This window comes from Quercus suber, unplaced genomic scaffold (genome assembly GCF_002906115.3).
Source record: "Quercus suber isolate HL8 unplaced genomic scaffold, Cork oak 2.0 scaffold_4, whole genome shotgun sequence".
NCBI classification, from domain to species: Eukaryota; Viridiplantae; Streptophyta; class Magnoliopsida; order Fagales; family Fagaceae; genus Quercus; species Quercus suber.
Genome location: NW_027069470.1, coordinates 2971523 through 2986333, shown reverse-complemented (window position 1 = coordinate 2986333; position 14811 = coordinate 2971523). Strand labels below are relative to the sequence as shown.

At 35.8% G+C, this 14811-nt stretch overlaps 1 protein-coding gene across 2 annotated transcripts; it reads right to left on the bottom strand.

The window, feature by feature from the left end:
• Nucleotides 1–223: 223 nt before the first annotated feature.
• Nucleotides 224–8513, bottom strand: LOC111999244 (NAD kinase 2, chloroplastic). 2 transcript variants are annotated; one of them, XM_024031369.2, is made up of 8 exons: nucleotides 8206–8513; nucleotides 5575–7536; nucleotides 4709–4830; nucleotides 4464–4605; nucleotides 4140–4364; nucleotides 3818–3892; nucleotides 2663–2764; nucleotides 224–646 (listed from the first exon to the last, which is right to left on the bottom strand). In XM_024031369.2, exons 1-8 carry the CDS (start codon nucleotides 8473–8475, stop codon nucleotides 443–445), a joined length of 3102 nt encoding a protein of 1033 aa, XP_023887137.2. In that variant the 5' UTR covers nucleotides 8476–8513; the 3' UTR covers nucleotides 224–442. The 2 variants fall into 2 exon arrangements, 1 of the variants encoding a protein (XP_023887137.2); XR_002881570.2 differs by lacking the exon at nucleotides 224–646 and having other exon boundaries at nucleotides 4135–4364.
• Nucleotides 8514–14811: the final 6298 nt, after the last annotated feature.

Genomic DNA, 14811 nt, shown 5'->3' with positions numbered 1-14811 from the left:
CTTAGAAATAATAATGGCAGTAGCGATCAACATTAAATTGACTCCCAAAAAAAATATCACTATGAAAATTATTTCTCATGACGTGTAATATTCCATTGATCTTCTAGTATTATTTCAATGAGACATTTTCACAAGAAATTCAACTAATATATCACAAAGAGAAAATAAATAAGAAAGAATACAGGAAGTCAAACAAACATCAATCAACTTTCAGATTCATCGATGGATCTACAAGATTAAATCTTTATTGCTGTGTAATAGATGACAGTATACAAGTACATTTTGTCATATTGAAATGAAGAAGAAAAAAAGGATTCACATGGAAGCCAATGTGGGAATGAACCGTATTATTTACTCTTTGTAAAGTCAAATTTTCTTTGATCTCGGTTTACAATATGTACAGTAGTTTTGCACAAACTTCAATCTCAGACAGAAAGAGGCTTCAAAGGGCCTTTTGATCTAGCCTTTCATTCCAATTTAGGCAGCGAATCAAGCTGTGAAACCAATCACCTGTCTGGTCAGACTTGTTAACTGTTGGAAGTGGGTGCTGGCTCATAGATATTCGTACAGAATCTCCTCGTGAGAGTTGCTGCCTTCTCTTCCCATCAAAAGAAACCCATGCATTGCTTCTAGCATCTTCTGGAATCTGTCAAATACAACAATGTTAAACTCCTAACAAAAATACAATGGCCAAAACTATGATCAATAAGCCAGACTTTCATAGTGACAGGATACAAAACAGCATTTTACTTCTCATGTGATCACAAAATGCTTGAAACATGACAAATATCATAGAACGAGAGAATTTGGCACAGAAATGGTACTTTTATCCAGATACCATTGAAGAAAGATGAGAGGGATTTATAAAAGATGAAATCCAACTATTGCACTGATATGAATACAGGTAACAAACTCATAGAATGCTTTGGACCAATCCCCCATGTACTTGGGTTCCTACTTATGAAAAAAATTAATTAATTCTTAATTCTTACAGTTCATTAGGCCACGTCTCAAGGTTTAGTTCATTTTTGATAAATGAGACAAACAAATCACAACTACATCTTGCACCCTCACTGTAATCTTTTCCATTTAGCTAATGTATATCTCAACAGACAATGAAAATAACTAATAAGAACATATTTTCATAAATTCCCAGGATTTAGATAAAAGGATAAACAAATCTGTTAATTGACTAACAGTAGGATAGATTTTATTGTTAGTAGCCACACCTAAAAGAGGAATTCCCACGATAAGTCGATGGGATGCATATTAGGAAAGTACATGGTAGCGATCCAATTAAAGATTTTGATTCTAGCTGGGACAGCTATGATCATGGTAGCTGCCAACCCATAATCACAACAACCCAATTGCAAGAGCGGAAGCAAGCTACTAGCGCCTATCGGCGAGAACTAGGCTTGGCTTCGTTAGTAGTGCCTGCATATTCTGTCTCACCCAGCAGCCCACCCATTAATTATTCAGAGCTGGCCAGCAGGCCAGGCAGACTAGGACCGTCAAAGAAAACCTTAAATCTACCTTAGAAAACTCCAGCCACCAAGTTGAGTTTTTAAATTATCTTTATCATTATGTTTATGATTGTATTCATAATTATGTCAAGGGCAATACTTGATTACAGTTCTTCAGATGCAATACATTAGATTCCCCAATAAAGCACAAACAGTGCTGCACCTAAGAAATTGTAGCTAAGTTTTACCCTTATACATCAACATATATGAACATTGTAGAGCTTTGACTGCACACCAATCAAAATAATAAGTCTACAAGTCAAAGAAACACAGCACTCCTAACACTCAACTGATTCCTGACATGTGGTTGAATATGGAAGTAAAAGGACATTAGAATCCTATTGCTCCAGAGATTACACAATATCAGGCCCTTCAAATACATGCTGGCATGTTGAGTGAACATTCGCATTTGAAAAATGTGACTCCAAGACAATCCCTAAAACCCACACTCAAAGCCATTTTGCATAGCTTTGTCAACATGCCTTAAGAACAGCAATAACTAAATAGTGAACTAAGTAAAAATTATATATTCCTTCTGCTTCTTCTACATATGGTGATTCTCTGTTTATAGATATAGAGCAGCTCCCTCTGAGTTGGGAACCACCAGGATACGATGTTGATTTCCAATTCAAATGTCAGCCTTATGTACACTTCACATGAAAACTGTGAAGAATTTTTCTCTAATTCCAAAAAGTGAAAAAACCAAAATGAAAGAAGAGACTTTTGTCACTTGGCACCTAAAGTGCACTATGCTCTCTCAGACACAAGTCAGTCCAACCAAACCGGCACCCTTTTTTTAATATAGGTAATATAATTCAAAAGTGCAAAAGGGATGCAACCCAAGTGCATGGGAAGTACACAAGGGAACACCCAAAACGGGGGAAAGAATATTATAAAAAAAAATACAGAATTGTCATCTCAAATTAATATCATCAATAAAAGCTAACGAATCTGACGATGTAGATGGCCTGGCAGTATCCTTTTTTGTACAGTTTAAGAGCTACAGGTGGCAAAATCAAGACAATATACAGGCTAAAACCAAAATTTCTACCAAGAAAAACTAGTAAGATATCTACCAGAGTGTGAGCTAAAGACACAGATTTAATAATAACTGGTCACTAGATCATTAATAGCATCACCTTCAATTCCAACCTTGCCGAATCCGGAAGTATAACCGGTCTAAATGAGAGGGAGTGGGGGCAGATTGGTGTAAACAGCATGCCAGGAACATTTGGATGCACCTGCATTTAGATTTCAATAATGGCCTTAATAGTTGTAATAAAGAGAAACAGCAAACAGCAACAAATGATATATTTTGGATAGCAAAATTGAATTTATATATTTTGGGTCAATGAGTTTGAAAAATAAGAGCACTGATTTGATAGGCACAAATATTGTGATTCTTTCCTTGCAATACCTAAGTCATAATTAGAATTAGACTATTTAATGGAGTAATCTGCTGTAGGGAGATCTTTTCTTCCTTCTACTTCGAAGAGAACTTGAGACCATTAAATGAAGGATTTTAAGAAAATTTCATTTAAAAAACTAATAAATAAACAAGTGCAGCAGATTATACATCCAACATGTAAAGTCAGAAAACTTAACACGTTATGTGGCAGCAGAGGACATAACAGCAACTATGTTGAACAACATTAGTTTCTAAAATATCAAATATTCTGATATCTGTTATGCTTAATTTAGTTTTAGACTTTTTTATGCTTCCTTGTACACTAAAACACACTGTGATCCCCCAAGAAGAGATATTATCTACTAAGCTAATACAAAAAGATGAAGGGATTTTCTTCACGAAACGATTAGACTCATTAGAGATCCGATAATGGTCAGATCTCTTTGATGCATCCAAGACATATGATCATTATAATTCATAGACACCAAATTTAAAAGCAAGCTTAAGCCAAGCCTGTCATTCCTACACTGCATCAATCTCATTATCAAATACAAAGCTCCCAATTCTAGCATATTTATAGCACATTTCTAGTTGCCAATAAAGTGAATAGATGGCTCCCAAATGAAAAATGGTGTCCTTTGTATTTAACCTAGGCACCAACACAATGTTGGTAGTTATTTTTACCAAAAATGGCTGTTTTAATCCTCTTATCTTCAGGCCAAAAAAAGGCTGTTATAAAGTTTTTTTTTTTTTTTAATTTTGAAAATAATAATCATTTTTGAAAGCTCACGTTTAATGGGAGCTAAAAAAACCATGCCCTAGAAACAATACATATCCTAGTACCAAAAGTTATATAACCAGGACTTGAATACAAAGGAAAGCTTACCATGGAACCTCCTGCGGCTGTAGAGTAAGCAGTACTTCCTGTTGGTGTGGCTACAATGACTCCATCACCTTGCACCTAAAGAAATGGTACTCATTATCAAAAGCATGGCAATGTCATAAACTTATCTTTTCTTACTACATCAAAGTTTAGACATAAGATGTAGCATAAATGGTGGCTATTGCTTTAGATTATATAAATGTTGGACTTCTTGTGATTGGAGAGGGCAAATAACAAATCCTCAGCTCACATAATAGTTAACATGGAATTTTCAAATAGGTTTCCCATTTTTCTTGTATTAACGAAATGAATTCACTAACCTCACCTTGGTTATGAGCCTGTCATGTTCATAGCATTCAACTTTAGAGAGGTATGGATTAGAGCCCCGATCAACAACGACCTCATTTAGGACATCAAATACTTTCCCAGGCATTGCTTTACCATTTCGAAAAATTTCACATCGAAGGCGCATTCTAAGAGTTATATAGACACCATCCACAGTGTTATTTCCATGGATGACTTGTCTTAAGTCTTGTTTATAGTCATCAAACTACATCAAAAGAAATATAAAAGGAGTCAAACAAATGGCTATTCATGAACAAATAATTCAGACAATAACAAAAGACAAAAGCTGAGTTAAGAAGCTTACGGTATGGGAAGTCAGAAATCCAAGAGATCCAAGATTAAATGATACAACAGGGGGCACAGCACCTCTAAATAAATTTGATGCATGTAGTATAACCCCATCTCCCCCCAAGCAAGCCACAAAATCAACCCTTTCATGTAGATCACTGCATCAAGGACATCCAACAGGTCAGCAAAATTCTCAATGAAGTATAGGAATATTAACAACTATTTCAATGTTTTTGCTCTTAAGACAAGGAGTTCCACTACCTGGTGTCTTGACTATAAAAGGTCTGAATAAATCCAAACCCTGGGATTCTAGCAAATATGTCATGCACATCAGGTTCCACAAGTACATTCATTTTCTCTTCGTAATACAGAAAAGAGGCAACCTGAAATTCCATGCAATAAATGCAGTTAACAATAGCTATGCAAAGATTAAATAAGTGACTCTGAAAGTACACATGACCTTTTTTATTTTTTTTGATAAGTAAGAAGAGAATATTATTAATAAAAGAAAAAGCAAGAGAAACACAAAGAGTTCACGGTAGTGAACAATGGAAAAGAAGAAACAACAAAACAAAACAGCCCCTAATCTATTCTAATAGAAGAAATAAAATCCGTAAGGGTAGAACAATCCGAGAAACCCCAATATACCACAGAACAACACATGACCTTTTTTATTGATTGACAGAGATCCTTCAATATACCACAGAATAGGATAACAGGGTATCCTCTTGAATACCAAACTGCTAGGCAAGACATCCCTTACCTGAGACAAATTCTACTAAGAACATGTTCTGATTACTCATCTCTTTTAAAGTTCACAAATAAAGACGTATTTACTGCTCAATTTTCAATAACATGATAAAGCGGCCAGAACCCTATTGTCTGTGTTGTCTTAGATATATCATATATCTTTATTTGGGACTAGAAGCTATAAGTCACAGTCCAAAACAAAACAACTTATTATACCAAAAATAAATTTTTTTTCAAGGTAAATTATCAACAAACTACAAACATGATAAGAAAAGAAAAATTAAAAAAGGAGCAGAAACCATATTTTGTTAGTAAACCAATTGATTTCCCAGATATTAAATTTTAGGCATTTACTAACAAGATATTTCGGATGGCACCTCTTTAGCTTGTTCCATGAGCTCTTGCCCCAGTTTCTTTAACAACAATACAGTCTTTGGTGTTGATTTCCACATAAGCATCTGCTGCTGGGTACTAGGATGAGTGAAGGCCAAGGAGGATTCTGTCACCTTTTCTCTGGTACAAGAAAATCCATCTGTTCGAACTAAAAACATTTCTGCTTTCCTTCTTGACTGCACCCTTACAACACCAGTTGCAGAAGCACACATATTACCTCCAATCGTAGCCAGGTCATCACTGGCTGAAACTAAAGCAGCTCCACCATTGATCTTATGATCCTTCAGTACAGATTTGGATGTTACATGCTCATCAAAGTTATTAGTCACAATCGTAGAGATATTTTCTGTCATCACAGAAGACCTTTCCCCTTTGCCCAGTCCATTCACAACTGGACCAGTGGCAACCAAAATATCACCAATCAAATACTTCCCATTGTCAGCAGGTGATTTTTGGGGCTCTGGATATAAATTTTTTCCATTAAGTGAACCATTGGAACTTCCTGACTCCAGAGTCAACGGTACAGTATTAGTAGCAACCGTATCACCTTTCCACATTGTCCCAATACACACCTCTCTTGAAACTGGCAGTATTTCAAACCTTTTCAATTGATAATTAAAATAAGTAGGAGGGGAGATCTTTCTACTCCTAAAAAATCTAGACATTTCTTTTTTGGAGAAGACACTGCATGGAGGAACCTGAGCCTTAAGAGGGTCAGTTTCCCTGCTGAAGTTTGCATCAGATCCTACTCCATTATCAGCTAATTCTACTGATGTCAGACCTTGGGGAGAAACATGGCCATTGTAGGCCCTGTTACTGCTTTCATATTCCTTAACCTTGAAGGGAGAGACTTTTTCGTGGGATACTCCATTTGAACCATGATATGTACCCAAAGACTCTTGAATTGACTTGTTCTCCCTTTTAAGAAGGGAGTTTTCATCTGAAAGGGAAGACTCCCGAAGTTTTCCCATTTCATTTGCATCACGTAATAACATATCATTGGAAGCAACTGACTGACTAGAGACAAAATGTGATGCAGAACGAGTCATGTACTGCCTCCACCTGGAGACCATGGCAGAAGTTCTCTGCACTCCTTCCCTACTGTGAAGATATATGGGCTTTTTGCTGCAATCTGAAACTAAAGATGCAAACTTCTCAACCTGCTCCATCGTAGGTGCCATCCCAACTTCAACAGGAATTTTGACCAGTTCAACTTTCTGAGACAAAATAGCATTATCTATGGCTGCTTGATAAAACTTATCCTTTACAGTCTCTGCCCTAAGATCTACAATAGTCTTAAACCCTTTATTCACTAACCACTTCAGACCTTCTTCTGTCACCTGACCACCCATCCAAAAAGCTACCTCAGAATCTTTGGGCCCTGAGTCTTCTTTAGAAGTCAAAAAATAAACGGGCTTCCAATTCGCAAACAGTGTATGGCATGGATAATCCTCCTCACGAGAAAAACCAGAATCATAGCATACATTCTTCAGTCTCTGAAGTTTCCTCCACACATCCAAGCTTCGATTATCATCAGGCATCAAATAGTTTTCAAGAGCGACATGGAAGCTCTCACAACACCTTTTCATCTCACTCCTGTAAATGGCAAGTGGAGGAAGCTTATCGTCCGAGCTTACATCTCCAATCCGAAATGAATTTTGGATTGAGGATCTTCCGGAAAGGACGTCAGTTCTTCCTTTGTTAAGGAGGGATACCATGCAACCAAGGACAGAGACTAGTTTATCTTCCAATAGCGGTTTTTCCTCAGATGTGAAGTCATATGAAACACTACATTCACCAGTCAATGGATTGCATAATGTGTCCATTAGTGCAGCATGAAGCCGTTCAGCCATTCTAAAGATTCTACAATATGCCTCAACCTCTGCAATATCCCCAGGAACTGGACCAACCGAAGGCACCGGTGCCGAGTCATAAGACTGCAAGGTCTTCACATCCAAATAAAGCAGTGTCAGTCTAACTTATTTTAGAGACCATCAGTTCATTGAATCTCCACTAGATACATGCAAGAAAGTGGGTGCTCAAGTATACTATTAAGAAAAGGAAGGAAATCAGTGCAAAAGACCAACAACAGTATTATAACACAAAGATGCAACATAGCAAACAATCTTGCAAAAATAGAGGAGAATGTGTTAATATCAGATTTAGACGACCACTTTTGATAGTTTTGAGGACACAATTCATAGCAAATTAAAGGGGTGGAATAACTCATTTTAGGCTTTCAAACATTTAAATTCAGAACATTAGCTAAAATATAACCACAATAAACGATGCAAGACAATCAATTAAAGCACCCTTAATGCATATAAGTCCCCATTACAAATGGGTTTTCTCATTCAAACCAATTCCAATCAAAATGGAATACGTTACCAATCAGCCTACGGTTTCTCCGCCCACAACAACCAAAACAAAAAACTTGATCAAACCCATTACGATTTCACAAAATTCACACACAACCCACATCTCCAACCAACTAAATCTCTCCAAAAAAAAAAAACATTATCTTCATCTCTCTCAGTCATTTAATCAAACACCCATTACCTCAATTAAAAACAATAAAAATTTAAGTTGAAAGAGTTGCAGTGAGAGCACGTGACCTGAGAGTCCAACCCGAAACTGAGGGAGGAAGACTTGGAGAGCTCCGCAGTGACCACTAACTTAAGCTTTCTCTTCAAGCGATCCTTCTTACTCTGCGACTCAAGCTTGGTACTACCACCACCCCAGAACTGAGATGGCTTAGAGTTAGAGACCCAAAACTGAGAAGAAACTATAGCTGACGACGATGATGACATTCCGGTGGCCGGAGCAGAGATGTTCTTGTCGACGACGGCGATGGCCACTCTGCACAAATAGCAACATGCCACCATATGTGTGGAATCAAAGAAAAAAATATATATAAAAAAGAGTTTTTCCCACCACCGACACAAACCCACATCCCAAACCCACCACCGACATAAACCCACATCCACCAACCTACATCCACATCCACCACCGGCACAAACCCATATCCACCAACGCCACCTCAAAAAAAAAAAAAAACACACACACACACACACACCAGAAAGATCGGCACAAACCCACATCCCAAACCCACCACTGGCACAAACCCACATCCATCGACATAAACTCGAGATTGGTGATGGCGAGATCGGCATGGCCAGAGGGCGATGAGAATACCAGACAGAGACGTAGAATGATGGCATCTTCAGATCAGCGGCAATGGAGTCTTTAAACGAGAAGCGATGGCGGCGGCTTGATCGGTGAGATCGATGGCTTGATCGGTGATAGGAGAGTGGAGATGAAGGGAATCGGTGAAGGGCGGCGGCTTGATTGGTGAGGTCAGCGGCTTGATCCGTGATGGGAGAGTGGAGATGGAGGGAATCGGTGGAGGGAATCGGTGAAGGGAACCGGTGAGAGAACAGAGGTGAGAGAGAAGAGAAAAGAATAAACTGAAGAGAGAGGGAGGAGTTGGGTTTGATATGAGAAGAGAGAGAAAAAATCAAGCCCAAAATTGAGAGGAGAGAGAAAGCCAAATAAAAAATATTGTTTTGGATTACCACATCTGTTCGTACTGTTGCAAATTTGCAACACATTGTTATTGATTCCGTTCCGTTCCGGCCGGAACGGCCGGAATTTTTCGTACCAGTATGCAAACCGGTACCGGAATACTCACGTTCCACCTCGGGTCAAATTCCGGGTCATTCCGGTCCATTCCGGCCATTCCGGTCAATTCCGGCCAATTCCGGCCGAGATGCAAATTCCGCCGGTACCGGATTTGGCCTATTATTAAAAAAAAAAAAAAAAGAGTAAAAGTCCAATGGGTGTTGGTAGTTCTTGGGAGTTCTTTTGATGATGAATTTGATCATTCTCTCATGGATGATGATGAGGAGGAGGAGTAAATCTTGTATTTTTTTATATTTAGTTAGTGTCTTGTAATCTTCTTATTGTGTGATGTTATATTGATGTTTAAGACTTAAGAGTTAAGACTAAATGATTTGTATTATTTGATATTTAGTTATTTATTTATTAGAATTGACAATTTTATGTTCAACAAGGATATATATAAATTATTTTTTAAGAACCCCGAAACACCCTGAAACGGTACACCGAAATCGGCCGGTACCGAAATATTCCATTCCACTGGACAAACCGAAACGGGGTCCGAAACGGTATTAATAACAATGGTACAGACACAAATGATATAATTTTGGCACATATGCCACAGCTGATGGGAGCTATTTTTTGTGTTTGGTGTGGGATATGTGCCAAATATTTAGCATTTGGCACATATCTCACATCTACTGTGGGTGCTCTCACAATTTCATAATATTTGGCTCTTAATTATTTTTTTCTTGTTTGTTATATTCTTCAAAAAACTGGTTTTTTCTGTCAGTATTTTCAAGTTTTAAGTAGTCATGTTTCAGTAATTCTTTATCTAAAATAAATTCTTTAGATAAAACATTAATTTATCAACCATAATCTGTAAATCCTAATATGTCTGTTTGGGTAGGAGAATCCTAATCCACATGTCGGCATAGCATCTAAAAGCACGAGACGCTGTCTGATCCGATGTTTAAGTCTGATCCGATGTTTAATTCTTTCAAGTTACAATATACTTTTCTTTGTAATCCTCTTGTCTTTTAGCTGTCTACTTTTCATTGTTTATCTTTTCAAACGGTTGGGCTAGAACTAGAATTTTAAGTAGAAATGGTCATTCATGTAATTTACTAGTGATATTTCTTTTAANGCAATGGAGTCTTTAAACGAGAAGCGATGGCGGCGGCTTGATCGGTGAGATCGATGGCTTGATCGGTGATAGGAGAGTGGAGATGAAGGGAATCGGTGAAGGGCGGCGGCTTGATTGGTGAGGTCAGCGGCTTGATCCGTGATGGGAGAGTGGAGATGGAGGGAATCGGTGGAGGGAATCGGTGAAGGGAACCGGTGAGAGAACAGAGGTGAGAGAGAAGAGAAAAGAATAAACTGAAGAGAGAGGGAGGAGTTGGGTTTGATATGAGAAGAGAGAGAAAAAATCAAGCCCAAAATTGAGAGGAGAGAGAAAGCCAAATAAAAATATTGTTTTGGATTACCACATCTGTTCGTACTGTTGCAAATTTGCAACACATTGTTATTGATTCCGTTCCGTTCCGGCCGGAACGGCCGGAATTTTTCGTACCAGTATGCAAACCGGTACCGGAATACTCACGTTCCACCTCGGGTCAAATTCCGGGTCATTCCGGTCCATTCCGGCCATTCCGGTCAATTCCGGCCAATTCCGGCCGAGATGCAAATTCCGGCCGGTACCGGATTTGGCCTATTATAAAAAAAAAAAAAAAAGAGTAAAAGTCCAATGGGTGTTGGTAGTTCTTGGGAGTTCTTTTGATGATGAATTTGATCATTCTCTCATGGATGATGATGAGGAGGAGGAGTAAATCTTGTATTTTTTTATATTTAGTTAGTGTCTTGTAAATCTTCTTATTGTGTGATGTTATATTGATGTTTAAGACTTAAGAGTTAAGACTAAATGATTTGTATTATTTGATATTTAGTTATTTATTTATTAGAATTGACAATTTTATGTTCAACAAGGATATATATAAATTATTTTTTAAGAACCCCGAAACACCCTGAAACGGTACACCGAAATCGGCCGGTACCGAAATATTCCATTCCACTGGACAAACCGAAACGGGGTCCGAAACGGTATTAATAACAATGGTACAGACACAATGATATAATTTTGGCACATATGCCACAGCTGATGGGAGCTATTTTTTGTGTTTGGTGTGGGATATGTGCCAAATATTTAGCATTTGGCACATATCTCACATCTACTGTGGGTGCTCTCACAATTTCATAATATTTGGCTCTTAATTATTTTTTTCTTGTTTGTTATATTCTTCAAAAAACTGGTTTTTTCTGTCAGTATTTTCAAGTTTTAAGTAGTCATGTTTCAGTAATTCTTTATCTAAAATAAATTCTTTAGATAAAACATTAATTTATCAACCATAATCTGTAAATCCTAATATGTCTGTTTGGGTAGGAGAATCCTAATCCACATGTCGGCATAGCATCTAAAAGCACGAGACGCTGTCTGATCCGATGTTTAAGTCTGATCCGATGTTTAATTCTTTCAAGTTACAATATACTTTTCTTTGTAATCCTCTTGTCTTTTAGCTGTCTACTTTTCATTGTTTATCTTTTCAAACGGTTGGGCTAGAACTAGAATTTTAAGTAGAAATGGTCATTCATGTAATTTACTAGTGATATTTCCTTTTATGATTTATTTGCAACGTCATGGGTTTTTTCTAATTTAAAACACGTTCGGCTGAGATTGATAATTTCTTCAAGCAAAAAGAAAAGAAAAAAAAAAAGAAATTATAAGAATCAACACATCTCTTTAAAGGAAAAATATCTCGATGTCAAGAGTTTTATTGTTGATTCTTTTTACATTATTCTTGTGCATTTGTGTTGTAGTGCAATCGGTTAAACAATTCGATAAAATATTATTTTAGTTTCTAAACTTTTCAAAAATATGTTTTTTATCTCTAAATTTTAAAAGTTATTTTTTTCATTTTTAAACTTAGAAAAGAGTTTTTTTAATAGTTTATAGAAAAAAAAAAGACAAAAAAAAAATTTCAATAATTTAAAGATAAAAATAAATTTTTAGTAAAATTAAAAAAAAAGTAAAATATTTTTAATAATTTAAGGAAAAAAAAAAATAAAAATAAAAAAGTATTTTACTCTAAACAATTTCTTAAATGTTATGGGAATAAAATTTCAATAATTTAAAGATAAAAATAAACTTTTAATAAAATTTTTAAAAAAGTAAAATATTTTAAATAATTTAAGGACGAAAAATAAAAAATAAAAATAGTATTTTACTCAAAACAATTTCTTAAATGTTATGGGAATAAGATAATAACACGTGCAAAAAGTCACTTCTTTTTTTAAGTATCCTTTCTTTTCTGAGATTTTGTTTTTCTTCTCGATTAACATATATGGACTTTGACTATCGTAAATTTTCCTAAGAAAAAAGAAAAACTTTGACTATCATAAATCATAATTCAACATTTTAATATTTAAGATAAAATGAACAAAATTTTAAGCGTAAAATGATTTTTGGACAAGTGGCACTGAGTCTATGACCATTTTTAAAAGAAAGAAAAAGAAAAAACCCAAAAAATTGTCCAGGCCACATAGCCGAAGTAGATTAGATTAGTAAGCCACGGATCACCCACAATACAATGACAATGGGATATTTATCTCCTGAATCCAAAAAAAACATCACATCAAGAATCTCTCTCAATCTCAATGCCAAACTAACTCGCAAGAATGAGAGATTGAAACTGAAACAGAACAAAACTAAATGATTGTCCTACTCCTATCCAAATCCAACACTACAATTTTCAACCTCTAACCACATTATCCACTGCCAAACACAAACACAAACACGCTACTATTTTCTCATCTCCCAACAACAAAAAAAAAAAAAAAAAAAAAAGGGTTTGGGATGTGGGTTTGTGCCGATCTCTCTAGTTGTGTGTGTGTGTGTGTGTGTGTGTTTTTTTTTTTTTTTGAGGTGGTGTTGGTGGATATCGGTTTGTGCCAGTGGTGGCTGTCGATGTTGTTGTGGCAGCGGTTGTTGATGGCCGTTGTTGCGGCAGTGGTGGTTGTGTCGTTGTTGTTGTTGTTGTTGTTGACGATAAAGATAAGGATGATAGGGAGTAATTAATATATTATTTTAATGTGTAGTAAATGTTATTTTAATATACAGAATTGGAGTATAGAATATCTGATAAATGGTATGTTGTAAAATGATGTGGTAAAATAATAAAGTAGGATTTTGGTGTGGCAAAATGGCATAATTTTTGCCACGGCTGTTACGAATGCTCTGACAGACTTGCAAACACACTTTAGTTTCTTTGACTTTTTGGACTATCATAATAAAAAGATAAGTGTAACAAAAAAAAAAAAAAAACATTATCTTAGACAAAGACATAAAATCATGAGAATGTGTACCAAACTTATCCACCCTTTGAGTCAATCATATTGAATCAAAGTATTGGAGTCAAGATGTTGACTACTTCTATCAAAAGACTAAGTCTAAGTGATGATAATAAGAACCTAGACAGCATAATCCAACAGAATAATTACACTAACATCTATCTAAAAACAATTGGTCAAAAGCTACAAGACATAGAAGATAGAATAACACCCCCTTCCACCTCTATAAAAAAGGAAAATGAGTCTAATACCCCTTTGTTTATCCCTCATGAAATACCTCCACACCTTAGATCACCTTTAAAGAGACCTATGACAGAGAAAACTAATGATCTACTTAATGAAATAAATAAAAAGTTAGACTTAATGAAACTAGAATCACAAAAAGACATGGAGCCACTAAAAAACAAAAATATGACGTTAAATACAATAGGAAGAACTAAGTCTTTAAAGGATGAAAAATCAAAAGACAATCAATTGATCGATTTGCCAAACTCATCAGATATAGATAATTTAGAATCACAATTTACAGATAAATTACAAATTAATAAATTAACTTTAGCATCTTCATCGCAAGATTGCAAAAAAGGAAGGATTGAAGAAATACCCCAAAAAGAATTGGTATCCTAAACCTACTCCCCCTGATTTACAATTTGAAGAAAGACATACTTTTGTTAATTCATCTTATTCGCCAGATTTAATATATGAGTGGAATGTTGATGGAATGTCAGAATATGAAATAATAAATCTTTTACATGAAATGACTTTGCTCACTAATGTTTATAAGAATCATAGATAATCAAACCACCAGATAGCCCATTTAATTGTCACCGGTTTTACTGGCCAATTGAAAGGCTGGTGGGATCACTACTTAAATAATGGTGACAGAAATAAAATATTGACAGCTGTTAAAAGAGAAATGGATGGAAATGTTATAATGACAGATAGACAGCCTTCACAAGATGCAGTTAATACTATAATTTTTACCATAACTAAACATTTTGTTGGAGATCCTAATCAATATAAAGAAAGAGCTTAAGCTGTTTTAATTAATTTAAGATGTCCACAACTTTCAGACTTTAGATGATATAAAGATGTTTTTAGTTCAAAATTTTTAAGTAGAAATTATTGTCAACAATCCTACTGGAAAGAAAAATTTATTACTAGTTTACCTTATTTCTTTGCTCAAAAAGTTAGACTTG